The 18,650-nt window shown below is 41.7% G+C and overlaps 1 protein-coding gene across 2 annotated transcripts in view; it reads right to left on the reverse strand.

Annotated features, from left to right (window-relative positions):
- Window positions 1–11,736, reverse strand: part of NINJ2 (ninjurin 2) — an 84,943-nt gene extending 73,207 nt beyond the window's left edge. Inside the window, exon 1 of one of the 2 annotated variants that reach the window (XM_072799469.1) lies at window positions 11,589–11,736. In XM_072799469.1, coding sequence (XP_072655570.1) covers window positions 11,589–11,621 — 33 coding nt within the window. In that variant the 5' untranslated portion in view covers window positions 11,622–11,736. The remainder of the gene's footprint in view (window positions 1–11,588) is intronic. The other variant, XM_072799475.1, reaches the window with a different exon arrangement.
- Window positions 11,737–18,650: the final 6,914 nt, after the last annotated feature.

Here is an 18,650-nt window from a genome sequence, read left to right on the forward strand (position 1 = left end):
GGCCCCTCCCCCAGAAGACCAGCTGGACGGACAAGTTTCAGGGGGAAGTCAAGGGACTTAAAGTATACAGAAGCAGAAGATACTCCCCCGTGGTTTGTTTTGTATTTTTTTCTTTTTTGCTTTTTGATTTGTTTGCTTCCCCCACCCCTTTTTTCCCCTTTCTTTCTTTTTCTTTCTCTTTTTCTTCTCTTTTTTTTCTTTTTTTCTTCCTTTTTTCTTTTTTCTTTTTCTCTTTTCTTTTCTTCTTTCTCTCCTCTCTTTTTCTCCTTTTCCCAATACAACTTGTTTTTGGCCACTCTGCACTGAGCAAAATGACTAGAAGGAAAACCTCACCTCAAAAGAAAGAATCAGAAACAGTCCTCTCTCCCACAGAGTTACAAAAATCTGGATTACAATTCAATGTCAGAAAGCCAATTCAGAAGCACTATTATACAGCTACTGGTGGCTCTAGAAAAAAGCATAAAGGACTCAAGAGACTTCATGACTGCAGAATTTAGATCCAATCAGGCAGAAATTAAAAATCAATTGAATGAGATGCAATCCAAACTAGAAGTCCTAACGACAAGGGTTAACGAGGTGGAAGAAGGAGTGAGTGACATAGAAGACAAGTTGATGGCAAAGAGGGAAACTGAGGAAAAAAGAGACAAACAATTAAAAGGCTATGAAGATAGATTAAGGGAAATAAAAGACAGCCTGAGGAAGAAAAACCTACGTTTAATTGGGGTTCCCGAGAGCGCCGAAAGGGCCAGAGGGCCAGAATATGTATTTGAACAAATCCTAGCTGAAAACTTTCCTAATCTGGGAGGGAAACAGGCATTCAGATCCAGGAAATAGAGAGATCCCCCTCTAAAATCAATAAAAACCGTTCAACACCTCGACATTTAATAGTTAAGCTTGCAAATTCCAAAGATAAAGAGAAGATCCTTAAAGCAGCAAGAGACAAGAAATCCCTGACTTTTATGGGGAGGAGTATTAGGGTAACAGCAGACCTCTCCACAGAGACCTGGCAGGCCAGAAAGGGCTGGCAGGATATATCCAGGGTCCTAAATGAGAGGAACATGCAACCAAGAAAACTTTATCCAGCAAGGCTCTCATTCAAAATGGAAGGAGAGATAAAGAGCTTCCAAGACAGGCAGGAACTGAAAGAATATGTGACCTCCAAACCAGCTCTGCAAGAAATTTTAAGGGGGCCTCTTAAAATTCCCCTTTAAGAAGAAGTTCAGTGGAACAATCCACAAAAACAAGGACTCAATAGATACCATGATGACACTAAACTCATATCTGTCGAAAGTAACTCTGAACGTGAATGGACTTAATGACCCCATCAAAAGGCGCAGGGTGTCAGACTGGATAAAAAAGCAGGACCCATCTATTTGCTGTCTGCAAGAGACTCATTTTAGACAGAAGGACACCTACAACCTGAAAATAAAAGGTGGGAGAACCATTTACCATTCAAATGGTCCTCAAAAGAAAGCAGGGGTAGCCATCCTTATATCAGATAAACTAAAATTTACCCCGAAGACTGTAGTGAGAGATGAAGAGGGACACTATATCATACTTAAAGGATCTATCCAACAAGAGGACTTAACAATCCTCAATATATATGCCCCGAATGTGGAAGCTGCCAAATATATAAATCAATTAATAACCAAAGTGAAGAAATACTTAGATAATAATACACTTATACTTGGTGACTTCAATCTAGCTCTTTCTATACTCGATAGGTCTTCTAAGCACAACATCTCCAAAGAAATGAGAGCTTTAAATGATACACTGGACCAGATGAATTTCACAGATATCTACAGAACTTTACATCCAAGCTCAACTGAATACACATTCTTCTCAAGTGCACATGGAACTTTCTCCAGAATAGACCACATACTGGGTCACAAATCGGGTCTGAACCGATACCAAAAGATTGGGATCGTCCCCTGCATATTCTCAGACCATAATTCCTTGAAATTAGAACTAAATCACAAGAAGTTTGGAAGGACCTCAAACACGTGGAGGTTAAGGACCATCCTGCTAAAAGATGAAAGGGTCAACCAGGAAATTAAGGAAGAATTAAAAAGATTCATGGAAACTAATGAGAATGAAGATACAACCGTTCAAAATCTTTGGGATGCAGCAAAAGCAGTCCTGAGGGGGAAATACATCGCAATACAAGCATCCATTCAAAAACTGGAAAGAACTCAAATACAAAAGCTAACCTTACACATAAAGGAGCTAGAGAAAAAACAGCAAATAGATCCTACACCCAGCAGAAGAAGAGAGTTAATAAAGATTCAAGCAGAACTCAACGAAATCGAGACCAGCAGAACTGTGGAACAGATCAACAGAACCAGGAGTTGGTTCTTTGAAAGAATTAATAAGATAGATAAACCATTAGCCAGCCTTATTAAAAAGTAGAGAGAGAAGACTCAGATTAATAAAATCATGAATGAGAAAGGAGAGATCACTACCAACACCAAGGAAATACAAACGATTTTAAAAACATATGATGAACAGCTATACGCCAATAAATTAGGCAATCTAGAAGAAATGGACACATTCCTGGAAAGCCACAAACTACCAAAACTGGAACAGGAAGAAATAGAAAACCTGAACAGGCCAATAACCAGGGAGGAAATTGAAGTAGTCATCAAAATCCTCACAAGACACAAAAGTCCAGGGCCAGATGGCTTCCCAGGGGAATTCTATCAAATGTTTAAAGAAGAAACCATACCTATCCTACTAAAGCTGTTTGGAAAGATAGAAAGAGATGGAGTACTTCCAAATTCGTTCTATGAGGCCAGCATCACCTTAATTCTAAAACCAGGCAAAGACCCCACCAAAAAGGAGAATTACAGACCAATAGCCCTGATGAACATGGATGCAAAAATTCTCAACAAGATACTAGCCAATAGGATCCAATAGTACATTAAGAAAATTATTCACCATGACCAAGTAGGATTTATCCCCGGGACACAAGGCTGGTTCAACACTCGTAAAACAATCAATGTGATTCATCATATCAGCAAGAGAAAAACCAAGAGCCATATGATCCTCTCATTAGATGCAGAGAAAGCATTTGACAAAATACAGCATCCATTCCTGATCAAAACTCTTCAGAGTGTAGGGATAGAGGGAACATTCCTCAACATCTTAAAAGCCATCTACGAAAAGCCCACAGCAAATATCATTCTCAATGGGGAAGCACTGGGAGCCTTTCCCCTAAGATCAGGAACAAGACAGGGATGTCCACTCTCACCACTGCTATTCAACATAGTACTGGAAGTCCTAGCCTCAGCAATCAGACAACAAAAAGACATTAAAGGCATTCAAATTGGCAAAGAAGAAGTCAAACTCTCCCTCTTTGCCGATGACATGATACTCTACTTAAAACCCAAAAGCCTCCACCCCAAGATTGCTAGAACTCATACAGCAATTTGGCAGCATGGCAGGATACAAAATCAATGCCCAGAAGTCAGTGGCATTTCTATACCCTAACAATGAGACTGAAGAAAGAGAAATTAAGGAGTCAATCCCATTTACAATTGCACCCAAAAGCATAAGATACCTAGGAATAAACCTAACCAAGAGGTAGAGGATCTATACCCTAAAAACTATAGAACACTTCTGAAAAAATTGAGGAAGACACAAAGAGATGGAAAAATATTCCATGCTCATGGATTGGCAGAATTAATATTGTGAAAATGTCAATGTTACCCAGGGCAATATACACGTTTAATGCAATCCCTATCAAAATACCATGGACTTTCTTCAGAGAGTTAGAACAAATTATTTCAAGATTTGTGTGGAATCAGAAAAGACCCCGAATAGCCAGGGGAATATTAAAAAAGAAAACCATAGCGGGGGCCTCACAATGCCAGATTTCAGGTTGTACTACAAAGCTGTGGTCATCAAGACAGTGTGGTACTGGCACAAAAACAGACACACAGATCAATGGAACAGAATAGAGATCCCAGAGGTGGACCCTCAACTTTATGGTTAACTAATATTCGATAAAGGAGGAAAGACTATCCATTGGAAGAAAGACAGTCTCTTCAATAAATGATGCTGGGAAAATTGGACATCCACATGCAGAAGAATGAAACTAGACCACTCTCTTGCACCAGACACAAAGATAAACTCAAAATGGATGAAAGATCTAAATGTGAGACAAGATTCCATCAAAATCCTAGAGGAGAACACAGGCAACACCCTTTTTGAACTCGGCCACAGTAACTTCTTACAAGATACATCCACGAAGGCAAAAGAAACAAAAGCAAAAATGAACCATTGGGACTTCATCAAGATAAGAAGGTTTTGCACAGCAAAGGATACAGTCAACAAAACTAAAAGACAACCTACAGAATGGGAGAAGATATTTGCAAATGACATATCAGATAAAGGGCTAGTTTCCCAGATCTATAAAGAACTTATTAAACTCAACACCAAAGAAACAAACAATCCAATCATGAAATGGGCAAAAGACATGAACAGAAATCTCACAGAGGAAGACATAGACATGGCCAACATGCACATGAGAAAATGCTCTGCATCACTTGCCATCAGGGAAATACAAATCAAAACCACAATGAGATCCCACCTCACACCAGTGAGAATGGGGAAAATTAACAAGGCAGGAAACCACAAATGTTGGAGAGGATGCGGAGAAAAGGGAACCCTCTTACACTGTTGGTGGGAATGTGAACTGGTGCAGCCACTCTGGAAAACTGTGTGGAGGTTCCTCAAAGAGTTAAAAATAGACCTGCCCTATGACCCAGCAATTACACTGTTGGGGATTTACCCCAAAGATACAGATGCAATGAAACGCCGGGACACCTGCACCCCGATGTTTCTAGCAGCAATGTCCACAACAGCCAAAATGTGGAAGGAGCCTCGGTGTGCATCGAAAGATGAATGGATAAAGAAGATGTGGTCTATGTATACAATGGAATATTCCTCAGCCATTAGAAACGACAAATACCCACCATTTGCTTCAAAGTGGATGGAACTGGAGGGTATTATGCTGAGTGAAGTAAGTCAATTGGAGAAGGACAAACATTGTATGTTCTCATTCATTTGGGGAATATAAATAATAGTGAAAGGGAATATAACGGAATGGAGAAGGATTGTGTGGGAAATATCAGAAATGGAGACAGAACATAAAGACTCCTAACTCTGGGAAACGAACTAGGGGTGGTGGAAGGGGAGGAGGGTGGGGGGTGGGGGTGAATGGGTGATGGGCACTGAGGGGGGTACTTGATGGGATGAGCACTGGGTGTTATTCTGTTGTTGGTAAATTGAACACCAATAAAAGATAAATTTATTTTTAAAAAAATTAAAAAAAAAAAAAAAAAGAAAGGAGGCCAGGCTTGCAGCCTCCATACCAACCCCCTCATCAATCAGCAATGTATCTGGGCAGTGGTTCTGAAACTTTAGAGAGCATCAAAATTACTGAAGGACTGGTTAAAATACAGATTGCTGGGCCCAGTCACCAGAGTTTCTGATTTAGTAGGTCTGGAGAGGGAGCTGAGAATTTGCATTTCTAACACATTCCCAAGTGATGGGATACTGCTGCTCCAGTGATCGCATTTGAAAACCACTGAACTAGAGTATATAGCAAATAGAAGACCTAGGTCTGAGTCCTCACCCTGCCGTTTTCTCACTCTGCTGTCTTGTACTTGACCTTTCTGAGCTTCATTTCCTCTTCCATTAAAGATGGAAGAATGACAGCCAGGATGGTTGGGAGGATTAGATTTCATCATGTATTTAGAAGAGGCTTTCATTGTGCATGGCAAATTGAATTATGAATTAGTCAACAATTATAGTATATATTGAGTATTTTAGTGGTCCATTGGATATGCTGCCGTGGCTGACTTTGGGCAGATCGTATGTGAGGATTCTAAGACCTAGTTAAACATCACATAGCTCCAGACTCAGTTTTCTCTTCTATAAACAAGGCCTTTGGTCTAGTAGACTAACAGCCCCTCCCAGTCCCATTTAGAAAGAAGCTCAACTCTGGGAGGGGCCTTAGGTCTTGGAAGACCTAGCCACATTCCTTTTCCTTGCCCACCCCTTTTTAAGACTCCACCTGTGAGCTCAGGTGCTTCTGCAGAGCAAAAAACATCAGTCACCAGAGTGACTGGTCAACACATCCTCAAGGAGATGGCCTTCACTGTCCATCACAATCGGTTCCAACCTACCTTTATAACTATATTTCCCTCTGTTTTTCCTCCATTCACCTTAGAGCATAGACAAATCAGACTACTTGTCCTTCCCAAAATATACCCTGTGATGCCCTGCCTGCTTCCAACCTTTGTTCTTACCACTGGAATATCTTCTGCTGGTCAAAGTCCTATTCATTCTCCAAAGTTTAAGCAATGACTATCTCTTCCAAGAAATCGTCCCAAATCCTTCTGCCATCTGTCTGTTTGTCTACCTAGCTAGCTATCATCTATGTTATCTGTCTTTCTACTTAATATATAGGATTTTATATTTGCCTTTAGGTGATAGAAGCTCAAGTTACTGAAGTTGTCAGGTATAAGATCTAATTAAATCAGGATGTAACTACCTCACCCCTCCCTACTCATGTCTGATGTCCCTCTGAAGGAGCTGAATAGAAACTCAGTAGTCTGCAGGTCTGTCCCTGGATTTCACATTCCTAAAATCTGTTCTTGAAGAATACTGACACATTAAAAAACAAGAGTGGAGACACCACGTAAAACTTTTAAAAAGAGCGATGATGGCCACTTACAAGGAGATGCCTACTTACACAAAAGATTAGTCAGCTGTTTATTTTCTATGGTAGTCAGAGTCGAGAATAAATATATATGTGTGTGTAGATCTGCTCAAATTCACAGATTTGCATATAGGCACATCTGCTTCTCTAATTTTCTTTTTTAAACTAAAGGGTTTTTTTTTATTCTAAATATATGCATTGGTAAAAATGTGTAAAGGAAATAAAAAGTAAGAATAAAAGTAAAGTAAAAGAAGAAAGTAAGTCATTCATAACCCCAAAATAACCAGTATTAACATTTTGGTGTATTGCTTGTGAGTAGTTTTCCTGCACGTATTTCTTCTGTATGATTTTTTAAGAAAATTGGGGTAAAATGTTTATACACTTCTGTATCCTACTTTCTTGATTTACATAGGAATAGCATTTTGCTATTTCTTTAAATATTATCCCCAAACACTGGAAAAAAATTATTTCATGATGTCCACTTACAGATGCACCAAAATTTATTTAATCATCCCCTCATTTTTGGATACTCCTTTTTTTTTTGCTCTGCACAATACTTCAGTGACCCCATCTTACATATCTGAACACATGTCTGATTATTTTCTTAAGCTGATTCTAGAAGTGGGGTTACTGAGTCATTTTTCTTTTTTAAAGTTTGTGTCTTTTTAAGTAATCTCTCACCCAAAGTGGGGCTTGAACTCACAACCCGGAGATCAAGAGTCACATTTTATATCTACTGAGCCAGCCAGCAGGCTCCCCGCTGAGCAGGGAGCCAGGTGGATGTGGGGCTCAATCCCGGGGCGCCAGGATCTGAGCCCAAGGCAGACGCTTAACCAACTGAGCCACCCAGGAGCCACCTGGGTGATTTTTAAGTCTCTTGATACATACTACCAAACTCTTTTCTGGAATTTCCATTTGGAAATACTTCCAGAGTACTTAATCTATAGCCCTCCTACTCATAAGTAATTTTTACCTCCCCTCCATTCTGTCTCTTGCTGTACTTAACCCTTTCTGCCTTGAATTTGCATTCACTGTGTATAAATCTTCTTTCTCTTACTAAGAGTCTCTTTGACCATCTTCATGTGTCTCTCAACACCTAGCATAGGTAGAAGAAAGGGGCCAGTGGACTGAGTCTACATAGGTAATCTGTAAGCAGAAGAGGAGCTCCATTTGGGGAAGAAGCAAGGAGAGTGGCTTGAACTCGATACTTTGCAACATCAATTGAAGGGGAAGAAAGTGATTGTCCTCCACCTTTTATACATCCAGGCTCTGGGAGTGGAGGAGAGATGGAAAACTAGTCAAGGGTAGAGTCTTGGAAAAGGAGTCACTTTAGTTCCCTGGCAGGGCTGCCACTAAGGGCGGGGAGAGGACAGATGCTTGGGTGTAGAAAGAGAGAGACCCCTACTAGCCATCTCGGTCTCACAGGTTTTGACCTTGGGAAATACCTGCAGCACTGATTAGAGAGGCTTCAATAAGGTTTTTTAAATTAAAGTTTTCCAAATTTCAGTTGCACCTTGTTTGCAATTTTCTAATGAGAAGAAAGAACACACACACACACATACCCCCCTGTGATTTATATCATCCAGACCAGCCACATTTCTGAACAGTTAAGACAGATACAATTATTCAAATGTTCAGGGTGTGCCCATGACATACATAAGGTCTGAATAAGGTCTTAAAACATATCACACCACTTACTTTAGCCTCATTCTGAGCAATAAAAATTTTGAAATCACAGGTTTGATGGATTAGTTACCTTTTTTTTTTGTAATACATACTAAAACTATAAAGCTTGTCATTACAATAAAAAATTCTCAGCCATTGGTTGTCCCTTTACTACCCATTAGTGGTATTGTACCACATTTTTGGGAAATACAGTTTTAATTGAACAGCTTCTTTGTAATTGTAGTTGTGTAGATTTCTTCCACATCATAAGCTTTCTAAGGTCAGGTATCATAGTATAGACAAGTTAGAACAGAGAAAGCATTTGTACTGTGCTTAGTACAGTTTTGACGCTCACTTAATATTTGTTCTCCCTTTGGTTTGGCTTGTTTTGGTAATGGGGTAGTGATGAATAGGAATTCATTTACATACTTAACAAAAATGAAGTCTTCAAGATCAGGATTATAAGGGGGAGACCGACATTTATATGGTAAAGAGAGTTGCCTCTGTTTAAATACTGTGCCATCATTATTTGGACGTGGGCTTTGAGGTGTTCAGGCTGGAAAACAGTAAATTATTCACATACTTTCTAGCTGTCTTTCCTGGGGTAAATAATACTTTTGCAAGTTTAAAAATGAGTCTTGGGGCTATAAAATAGAGTAACACTATATGGTTCACACAGAAATTCAACCCACTATAATGACCTCATAAAATAAAGAACACTTTTCCATACCTAACAAGTACAGAGGGAAATATAGAGTTATTGATTAATAAGTATTTGTTAATAGATGAAATGGCTTAGCTACAGTCAATATCACTTTACCGTTCCTGGAAAACCATTCTCAGAAACAGAGGAACTAATATTTATTCAGTACATAATATTCTAGGGTCTTTATATATATATCTTGCCTCTGGATTTCCTGTGGTTAGCAGCCACATGAGGAGAGGGTAAAATCATACTACAAGGGGACAGGTATTTCTGTCTGTCCTTAATCCAAACTTGCCTTCTTCTCAGAAGACCCCAGTGATTGTTTCCAGAAAGGTTCCGAAACCTTATTGGATCCAGAGAGCTGGATCCACAGGAAGATGTGGAAACTCATGGATGACCTTCTGGCTGACCAAAAAATAAATGGCCAAAGGAATATGTGAATAAGATACCAGAATAAAAGAGTACAATAGGAGAAGAGGGAATGACTCTAGTAAAGGAAAGAAAGCCACCCTAACACTTCAGTTATCTGCTAGAAATAGTGACACTTATCAAGGCCTGGCCAATAATTTTCTCCTCCTTAGTTCTACCTACCTCTTTCCTTCTGAACCATCTTTCAAATGTAGAATTCTTAAGCCCATAACTCAGGATAGTTTAACTCACCAGCACATAAGAAACTTGTTCTTCAGAGACTAAAAATGAGCAATACCGTTCCCTTAGCTACTAAGGATCCAGTGGAGGCAAGAACTAGAAGAAGTAATAAGAAAATACACCCCAGGGAGGCATCTGGGTGGTTCAGTCAGTTAAGCATCTGATTTTGGCTCAGGTCATGATCTCGGGGTGGGATCATGGGGTGATCCCTGCATTTGTCTCTCCACTCAGTGGGGAGTCTGCTTCTTCCTCTCCCTTGGTCCTTCTCCTTGCTTGTGCTTTTGCTCTCTTTCTCTCAAATAAATAAATAAATAAATAAATAAATAAAATCTTAAAAAAAATACACCCCAGGGTCAGAAGACTTGTGTTGAGATCCTGACTCTGTCAGGGTTGGGTTAAGTGACCTTATATGTATTATTGATCCCCTCTACTTCATTATTTCTTTAAGTCATTCCCTTACACATATTTTCTGAGCAACTACTGTGTACAAAGCAGTGCCTTGGGCACTAGGGCTACAGTAATGGAAGCAACAGGGGAGGTCCTGCTTTAATGGCATTTATGTTTTCATGAGGTTGATTCAGTTGGATAAGTAATCAAACAATGTGGCTTCATAGTGAGCAGTGCTATGGAAGAAATAAAACAAGTAATAAAGACAAATTGGAAGGAGGGTTCCCCTATAGAGGGTGAAGGGAAGGTCTCCCTGAGGCAGTAACATTTGAGCTGAGATCTGAGCATACTAGAAAGGAGCCAGCCAAGGGAAAGAATAGTCCAGCAGAAGGACCAGCAAACCCTGGATTGGGAACATGTTTGGGGCTGTATGACAACTCTATTTGGCTGTTGTACTAGATCGACGGCCTTGACACAGTAGTCCAGGTGACCCTAGAACTTCCCTGGTCATGTCTCAGGGGTGGTGGGGCTGAGGGCGGAGGCTCTGCAGGCCTGCATCACCATGCCCAACACACACAGCAGCTCCTTGTTTATCAGAAGCATATACCAGGACGCTGTTGAAGCTTTTATCTGAAGAACAGATGTCATGATAAAAAATCTTGGTCTCAGAGTTCTTCTCCCTCTGTAATTGTCCAACTCTATGAAACTTTATCATACAACCCGTATGATTCCTACAGAAGGATTGACTTTATTCACTAGACAGAGTCAGAGAGTGTCAGTTCCAGGGACCTGGCTGTCTTCTCACCAGATCATCCCATCCCCTTCCCGTACATTGGTGGATTGGAACCTCTGATGCCCTCTCAGCCTGTCCCAGGTAGGGAGAGACGCATGTCTCTGCCTCCTCCTAGCAGATTATACTGGCTTCCTTTTTACCCCTGTCCAAATAAGACACTCTGTCCTACACAGGAGAGCTTTGTGGAGACAGCTGAGGAGTGGCTCCAGTTTTTTCCAACCTGTAAAATGCAAAGTTGGCCAGCTGTCTCTCTTCTTAACTCTAAAACTCATATCTTTCCTTGTCTCCAGAGAACTGCCCGGCAGCTCCCAAATAAGTCTCTCTGTCCTGGGGTTTGGAGGAAAGAGCTGTGCCGAATGTGAAATCATCTTCTGGTAATACGAATCTAATTAGCTCTTTGACTGACAAGAGGAAGCAGAGGCCAAGAGGGATTTAAACAACCCCATTCTCACATATTTCAAAACAAGAAAAGAACCAGACAAGGAAATGGAAAGATAATAAAGAGACAAAACCTAGGGAACATTTGGAGAAGGGGGTGAGTAAGAAGGAAAGGGAGAGGAGGGGGGGAATATCAAGTGACCGAAATATTAATCCTTCCTTCCCTCAACTTTACCTCTTCTCTCCCTCTCCACCCTCCTTCCCCTGTCCCAGAGAGAACTTACTTGGAGGTTGATGATTTCTCTTTCTGATTCCATCTTGCTGCCCCCAAGTGCCTCACACACACTGGTTCTGGTAACAGACTGTGTGGGCTACTCCAGGCTCAGCTGTCTGAGTCTCTACTGCTTTCTTTGGGTGGGAGAGAGCACACAGCTGGCAGGACAGACCTGCTATTTATCCATCTGATGTGGGATGCCTGTCCTAGCCTCAGCCCCTGGGGGAAGTGTACACATGCATACGCTTGTGTGCGTCTGCGTGTGTGTGAACACATATGCACTCCAGAGGATGATGTGTGGCACATTGCTAGGTGGCTTTTTGAGTTGGTAGTGACAGCATCGTTTTCTTTACCGGCGCCAGTGCCCCTCTAGTCCCAGAGGGGCCAGCCAAGGTCACTCAGCCTGCTTTGAGTTAGCTTTACCACTGGCATAGAAACCCTGTGGATTTATCAAGGAAATTGAAAAACAGCCTGAGGATGGTGTCTGACTTCACATTAGTGGAGCCGAATAAGGTCCCCAGTCATCAAGGGTGGGTGGACTCCAGCATATTTCCAAGATGCAGGCTGACAGACTTCGGTCTCTTGTTCCCTCTATCCCTAAAAGTTTAAAAAAAAAAAAAAAAGCAGCTTACCTAATAGGTCCTGAAACATAAGCCTTATTCTACAAAGTGAGTAAGCAATAAACTTTTATTGACAGATTATTTGATGTCCTCATTTTCTCCCTTGATTGGACAGGAAGAGAGCAGGAAAAAGTTATACCTTCACATTCTGTTTATGCAAGTAGTTGCATTTTCCCTACTTTCAAATTAAAGCTACCAGGAGTGAGTCTTTTTTTGGAAAGGTTTTCTTTTCTCTTGTTTACCTTAGAGCCTAAAACTCTTCTGGCTTCTTCCTGAAGCTAGTTTTAGACACCAGCTTGTGTGGGCATGGGTATGCATGATGCGTGCATAATGGGGGCAGCAGGAAATGGGAGTAATCCAATTCAGAGCTTAAAAGGAGTGAAGAGAGTAGCAGTGTCACAAATTTACTCTCACCACACTTAAATGTACCGCCCGAGATGGGTGTGTGTGTGTGTGTGTGTGTGTGTGTGTGTGTGTGTTTGGGGGGCAATTCTTCATTTCTATTAAATGATGTAACGTCCCCACCCTGCTAGACATGTGGTGAGTGGGAGGGTTGGTCAATGGGATGAGGATCACATTTCAGTCTAGTCTAATAAACACAGTTGGATTTAATTTAAATGGTAAACAGTCCAGTTTAGATAGAATGCTTAGGCTTTCCAATTTCCACTTCTCTCCCCCCAAAGATGGCATCAATGTGCATGGGAGAGGGGATTGGTTTATAAATGCTTGGAGGTGGAGGGGTAGCTCTTGGAGGTGGATGGCTCTTCGATGTACCCTGGAGCCTCTGCTAATTTCTGCTATGGAGTTGCTGGGTGGGGCTGAGACGGTGACTGCTGGGGAGAGACTGGGTGTGTTCCAGGGCCTCCTACTACTATTGGTGGCTGATGGCTGTGGCCAGGATAACTCATGGTCCATTGTTGCTTTGCTCTTCAAGGACCCCATGGGCTCCCTCACTGACTTTGCCCATCTTAGCTTTTGTGATGATGTGAACCATCCTGAGACCCCATGAGTCTATGAGTCATATGTGTTCCCATCCCTAAGGTACCAGCTCAATGGCCCACCCTTCTAAGGTGGCCCCCTCTAAACTGTCCTACCAGACACTTGGCTACAGCTCCTCTTCTCCCTTAGATACACGGGAACTAAGAGCGACTGTGAAGTCACGGACTAGAGGCAAGCTCAGGCCAATTTCTGGGAAAGAATTGCTTTCATGTGGCTGCTCTAGCTAGTGTGAGGGTAGCCTTTCAGGTGATCTCTTTCTAGACTCCAAAATAGGAGTGACAGATGGAGTCAACTCTCTTCTTGGCATTCCTTCAAAGATCTACTGGTGATATCCATCACTCCCAACTGCCAAAACTACACCAGGGGTCAAGAGCTGTTCTAAGCACTTTAACACACACTCACTTAGTTCCCATAGCATTTCTGCAAGACAGGTAATATTATTACTCCTGTTTTACAGATGAGGAACAGAAGCATAAAGGGGTTAAGTTGCCCAAAGTTGAACGGAGATTCAAACCTAGACAATTAGAAAGCAGAGTCCATGCTCTTATCCACGACATTGGCTCAGAGAAGAGAGGTTGAGACCTGTGTCTGAATACCTGCTTTCTCTTTCTCTACTTGAGTATTTCCCATAATTCCCATAATCCAGAATCAGAAAAGGCGGGCTTTGTCTTCTTTCTCTTCCTGGCACGTGCCTTACATGGAATTTTATGATAATAATTCTAAGAGGAAACAAATTTAGAACATCCCCATTCTCAGCAAAACCTGGCAAATTTCTCATTCTCGACAAGACACAACAAAAATACCATCTTGCTGGAAAACCTCATTTTGGATGTTAGAAGCAAAATACCAACTATTTCTCTTTGCATTCCCGTTGTGACAATCCCAACCATCCTTTAGATAATATGGATGCATCTGGCTAAATAGAGAGGAAGTCAGAGCCAGAAAAACACCTGAATGTATTCCCATCCTACCCCCACCTCCCCTAAATATCCTATTGATTTTGAAAGGAAACATCTATCTCTAGTTAGCTATAATAATGGTTTTGGTTTGGTAAGACCTTTCCAGATTTGGATCTTTCCCTACCTCTTGAGCATCATTTGGAAGTAAATTTGGATTTGGAAAGTGGTTTGTCTACTGTGACTCTGGAAAAGGGGTCAGCAAACTTTTTCTGTAAAGGTCCAGAGAACAAATACCTTTTAGTCTTGGAGGTCAAATGGTTTCTGTTGCAATTACTCAACTCTGCTATTGTACCATGAAAGCAGCCATAGACAGTATATAAACAAAGGAGTATGGCTATGTTCCAACAAAACTTTATTTACAAAAACCGGTACTGGACCAGATTAGACCCCACAGGTCATAGTCTGCTGACTTCTAGAATTTACACAGAAAGAGAATCTGGAGTTCTAATTAGCATAATCATGTCCAATTTTCCAGTCCACATCTTTTGAACCTAATTCCCACTTGAGAGGGCACAGCTGAGCCCCTACTATAAGGATAATATGTTAAACACCAATTATGGGGACATAAAATCACAAACTACATGCCCTTGTGAGACACAGGCATGGAAAGTTAACCTTTGTGAAGTGTGTGTGCTCTGACAGGCTGTGATACTGAAACTATCCCTACCTGGAGGTTATCCAATCTAGAGGGGAAAGGTTTCTGTTTCTCCTTACTGCTAGGGTGACTTTTGCAATGTGAAGCCCAAGGGGCATTTTTAGGGAAACTGCCTCTTGGCAGTATATTTCTAAGGATATGCTTGAAGTTATAGATGCATAAACACTCAGAGCGACTCAGAAAGTGGTCATGGAATGTGCAGCCTGCAATGAGACACTAGGGGTATCTTGCTAGGTAGGAGGAGCAGAGTTGCAGTGTACTGAAGATGCCAGCAATAAGAAGATCCATTAATGGTGGGTGGTGAGGAAAACCCCAGGGTGAAAACCAGGTGACCTAGGTTCCTCTGTGTCTGCTGCGGTACTGCATGTTCTTAGGCAAGTCGCTCAACTTCTCTGGGTCTTATATTTGTCCTTTGTGAAAAGTGAAGCTGTCAAAAAAAGATGATTCCTAAGATGCCTTCAGCTCTTAAAGTCTGTTTCTAGTGTGTGTTTCTATTAAGTACTTCCTGCATGACAGTATAACATCTCAGATTCAGGTCTAAATTTCAATATGTACAAGGATCCCTAATAGAATATTTATGTAATAAGAAAGTTTTTAGGAAAAATGATCCCTGTTACCCCTGCTAGTGAGACCAGGCAGGGCAGGCACAGAACTAAGATACAGAAGTGAGAAGAAAGGCATACTTCAGAATATGCTTACAAACTCCTTTATGCTCATTTACCCATTAATTCACCCACTTCCAGACTCACTGCTCCAGGAATCCCAGGGCCTGGATAGATGGAAAGGGAAACTTCTGGGGTGCTTAGAGAGGGAGTTACCAGTTCAAGGATTGATAAAAGGCCTAGATTGGCCACATGGTAATTCAGAATTAGATTAGATTACATGTAGCCCTGTCTCCTAGAACTTTCTGCAATGACCAAAGTGTTAAAGAACATTTCTGTCCTCACTATTCAGCCCAGCAGCTATTAACCATATGTAGGTATGGAGCCCATGAAATGTGGTAGTGTGGCTGAAGATCTAAATTTTAACTTTCATTTAATTTTAATAGATTTACATTTAAATAGCCAGCAGCTACCATATTGGACAATGGATATCTAGACCAAAATTCAGTATATTTAAAATATTATTTAGCACTGGCCACTACATAATTAATGCTCCCATTCTGGCCCCTCATCTCTTGATAGATGTTCATTGAGCAAAAGCCTGATTTGACATAAATAGGAACTCAGGTCACACAGCTCTCATGGGAATGCCCCCTTGAACCCCAGGGATGCTCTTGGTTGTGGTGAGTAAAATTCCCCTCTGTTCTTTTGCATTCAGGGTAGGGGGATTTTAACTGTGACTCACTGTTCGATGAATGATTAATAACAGAGTCTCTTCATGTTGATATGGAACACTTGCCACCTCTCACCTCTGTGATGAAATTAAAAAGTGCCTGGCACTCTCTTGGTGGCATAAGGGAGGGTACTAGTTGATCTCTTCTTTGTAACAAGAGAGAGACATTCATGTTTCTTTTTTTAAAGATTTTATTTATTTATTCATGAGCGAGAGAGAGAGAGAGAGAGAGAGAGAGAGAGAGGCAGAGACACAGGCAGAGGAAGAAGCAGGCTCCATGCAGGGAGCCTGACGTGGGACTCCCTCCCGGGTCTCCAGGATCAAGTCCTGGGCTGAAGGCGGCGCTAAGCCGCTGAGCCACTTGGGCGGCCCCATTCATGGTTTTAAACTTTTCAAAGCAAGGCAATCTTTTGCATTTTTTAAGAGTGAAATCTTTTTTTTTTTTTTTTAGGATTTTATTTATTTATTCATGATAGTCACAGAGAGAGAGAGAGAGAGAGAGAGAGAGAGGCAGAGACACAGGCAGAGGGAGAAGCAGGCTCCATGCACCGGGAGCCTGACGTGGGATTCGATCCTGTGTCTCCAGGATCGCGCCCTGGGCCAAAGGCAGGCGCTAAACCGCTGCCACCCAGGGATCCCTAAGAGTGAAATCTTATGCAGAAGTTAATATAAAGCAAGTTAGGGGCACCTGGGTGGCTCAGTCAGTTAAGCATTCAACTCTAGATTTTGGCTCAGGTCCTGATCTCAGGATTATGTGATCAAGCATGGAGTCTGCTTAAGATTCTCTCTCTTCTTTTGTCTCTGCAACTCCCGCCCCTAAAAAAAAAAAAGAAAGAAAAAAAAAGAAAGAAGAAAAGAAAGAAAGACAAGTTAAAATGAAGCTGCTTGGATCGTGGAGTCATGTTCACTTCTATCCCACCCACTATTTCTCAAGTTATCCCTTAAGGGACCTCTTGGGCACCACTGGTATTCTTGGGCAGGTAGCATAGCTTATAAACCTCTAAAGGCCTTTGGGTGTGTTAGGGCTAAGCAATCATAAGTCTCATGAAATGACATATTAAAGAAAAACAAAAGAAGAAGATTTAAAAACACAGTCAAAATTATGGACAGAATGTTCTTTTTTAAGATTTATTTATTTATTCATGATAGACATAGAGAGGGAGAGGCAGAGACATAGGCAGAGGGAGAAGCAGGCTCCATGCTGGGGCCGGATGTGGGATTTGATCCGGGACTCCAGGATCACACCCTGGGCCAAAGGCAGACACCAAACCACTAAGCCACCCAGGGATCCCCTGGACAGAATGTTCTGCGGTGAAGTCTAAAAGTCACTGTTGCACCATTTCCCAAAGGGCACAAAGGACTTCAGCTTCAAGGAGGATGAAGGCTGGAAGATGCCATGGGGAAGGGGCATAAGAACAGCACACACAGCTCTTAAGACTGAGGGAAGGAGCAAGGGCAGGCGGCCCAGTAGTGGGGTTCTGAGTAGTATGAAAATCAGAGCTCAGAGACAGAACAAACCCTCTGAGATGGAGGTCTCAGTCCTCCACTTCATCTTACAGATGACAGAGGCAGCTTAGTGGTGAAGGTGAAATTAGAGAAATAGAAACTAAATTTCCTGGTTACCCCTTTAATCACAAGGGTGCGTACCTGTGAGTATGTATATATATGTGTGTGTGTGTGACAACTGACATGGAAATAGTTGCTTATAATTTCAAGGTGCTCTGTGCATATTTGATTTCATTTAACCCTCACAATGACCCAGCTGCAATTTACAGTTGAGGAAACTGAAACCAAATTGACCTGCCCAAGATCACTCAGCTACCACGTGATGCGTGATGTAGCAAAGACTCAAGATTTCTTCTTTTTCCTCCACATGGTACTACTTAACACCAGGCCTCCCAACTCCTGCCACACACAGAGACACAGAGACACGCCAGCATGATAAACAATGGATGTCACACACACACACACACACACACACACACACACATACCCTATTGCTTTTGGTGCCAGTGCCATGGGGCTAAGTAGGTTGTTGATGACAGAAACTCATCATCAACCCAGGGAGACAGACCTGGTTTTTGCTCCCAGCCTTGTTATCTACCAGTTGTATGTGTGTTTTAAAATATAGGCTTTATTTTATAGAGGAGTTTTAGGTTCACAGCAAAATTGAGCAGACAATACAGAGAGTTCCCAAATACCCCATGCCCCTACACATGCACAGCTTCCCCCACTATCAACAGGGGGCCCAGAATGGTACATTTGTTATAATTCAGGAATCTACACTGATACATTGGTATCACCCAAAGTCCAGAGTGTACATTAGGATTTGCTTTTGGTGTTGTGCATTCTGTGGCTTTTGAGGAGCTGTGTTTTTGAACAAGTCACTTGGCCTCCTTTCCCCTGTAAAAATGGGGACCTTGGTATCTAATTTATGAGGATCATTGTGAGGATTAAAATAGATCAGATCATGGGTGTAAAGCAAATTGCCTGTCTGGCCCAGA

Source organism: Canis lupus, chromosome 25 (assembly GCF_048164855.1).
Source record: "Canis lupus baileyi chromosome 25, mCanLup2.hap1, whole genome shotgun sequence".
NCBI classification, from domain to species: domain Eukaryota; kingdom Metazoa; phylum Chordata; class Mammalia; order Carnivora; family Canidae; genus Canis; species Canis lupus.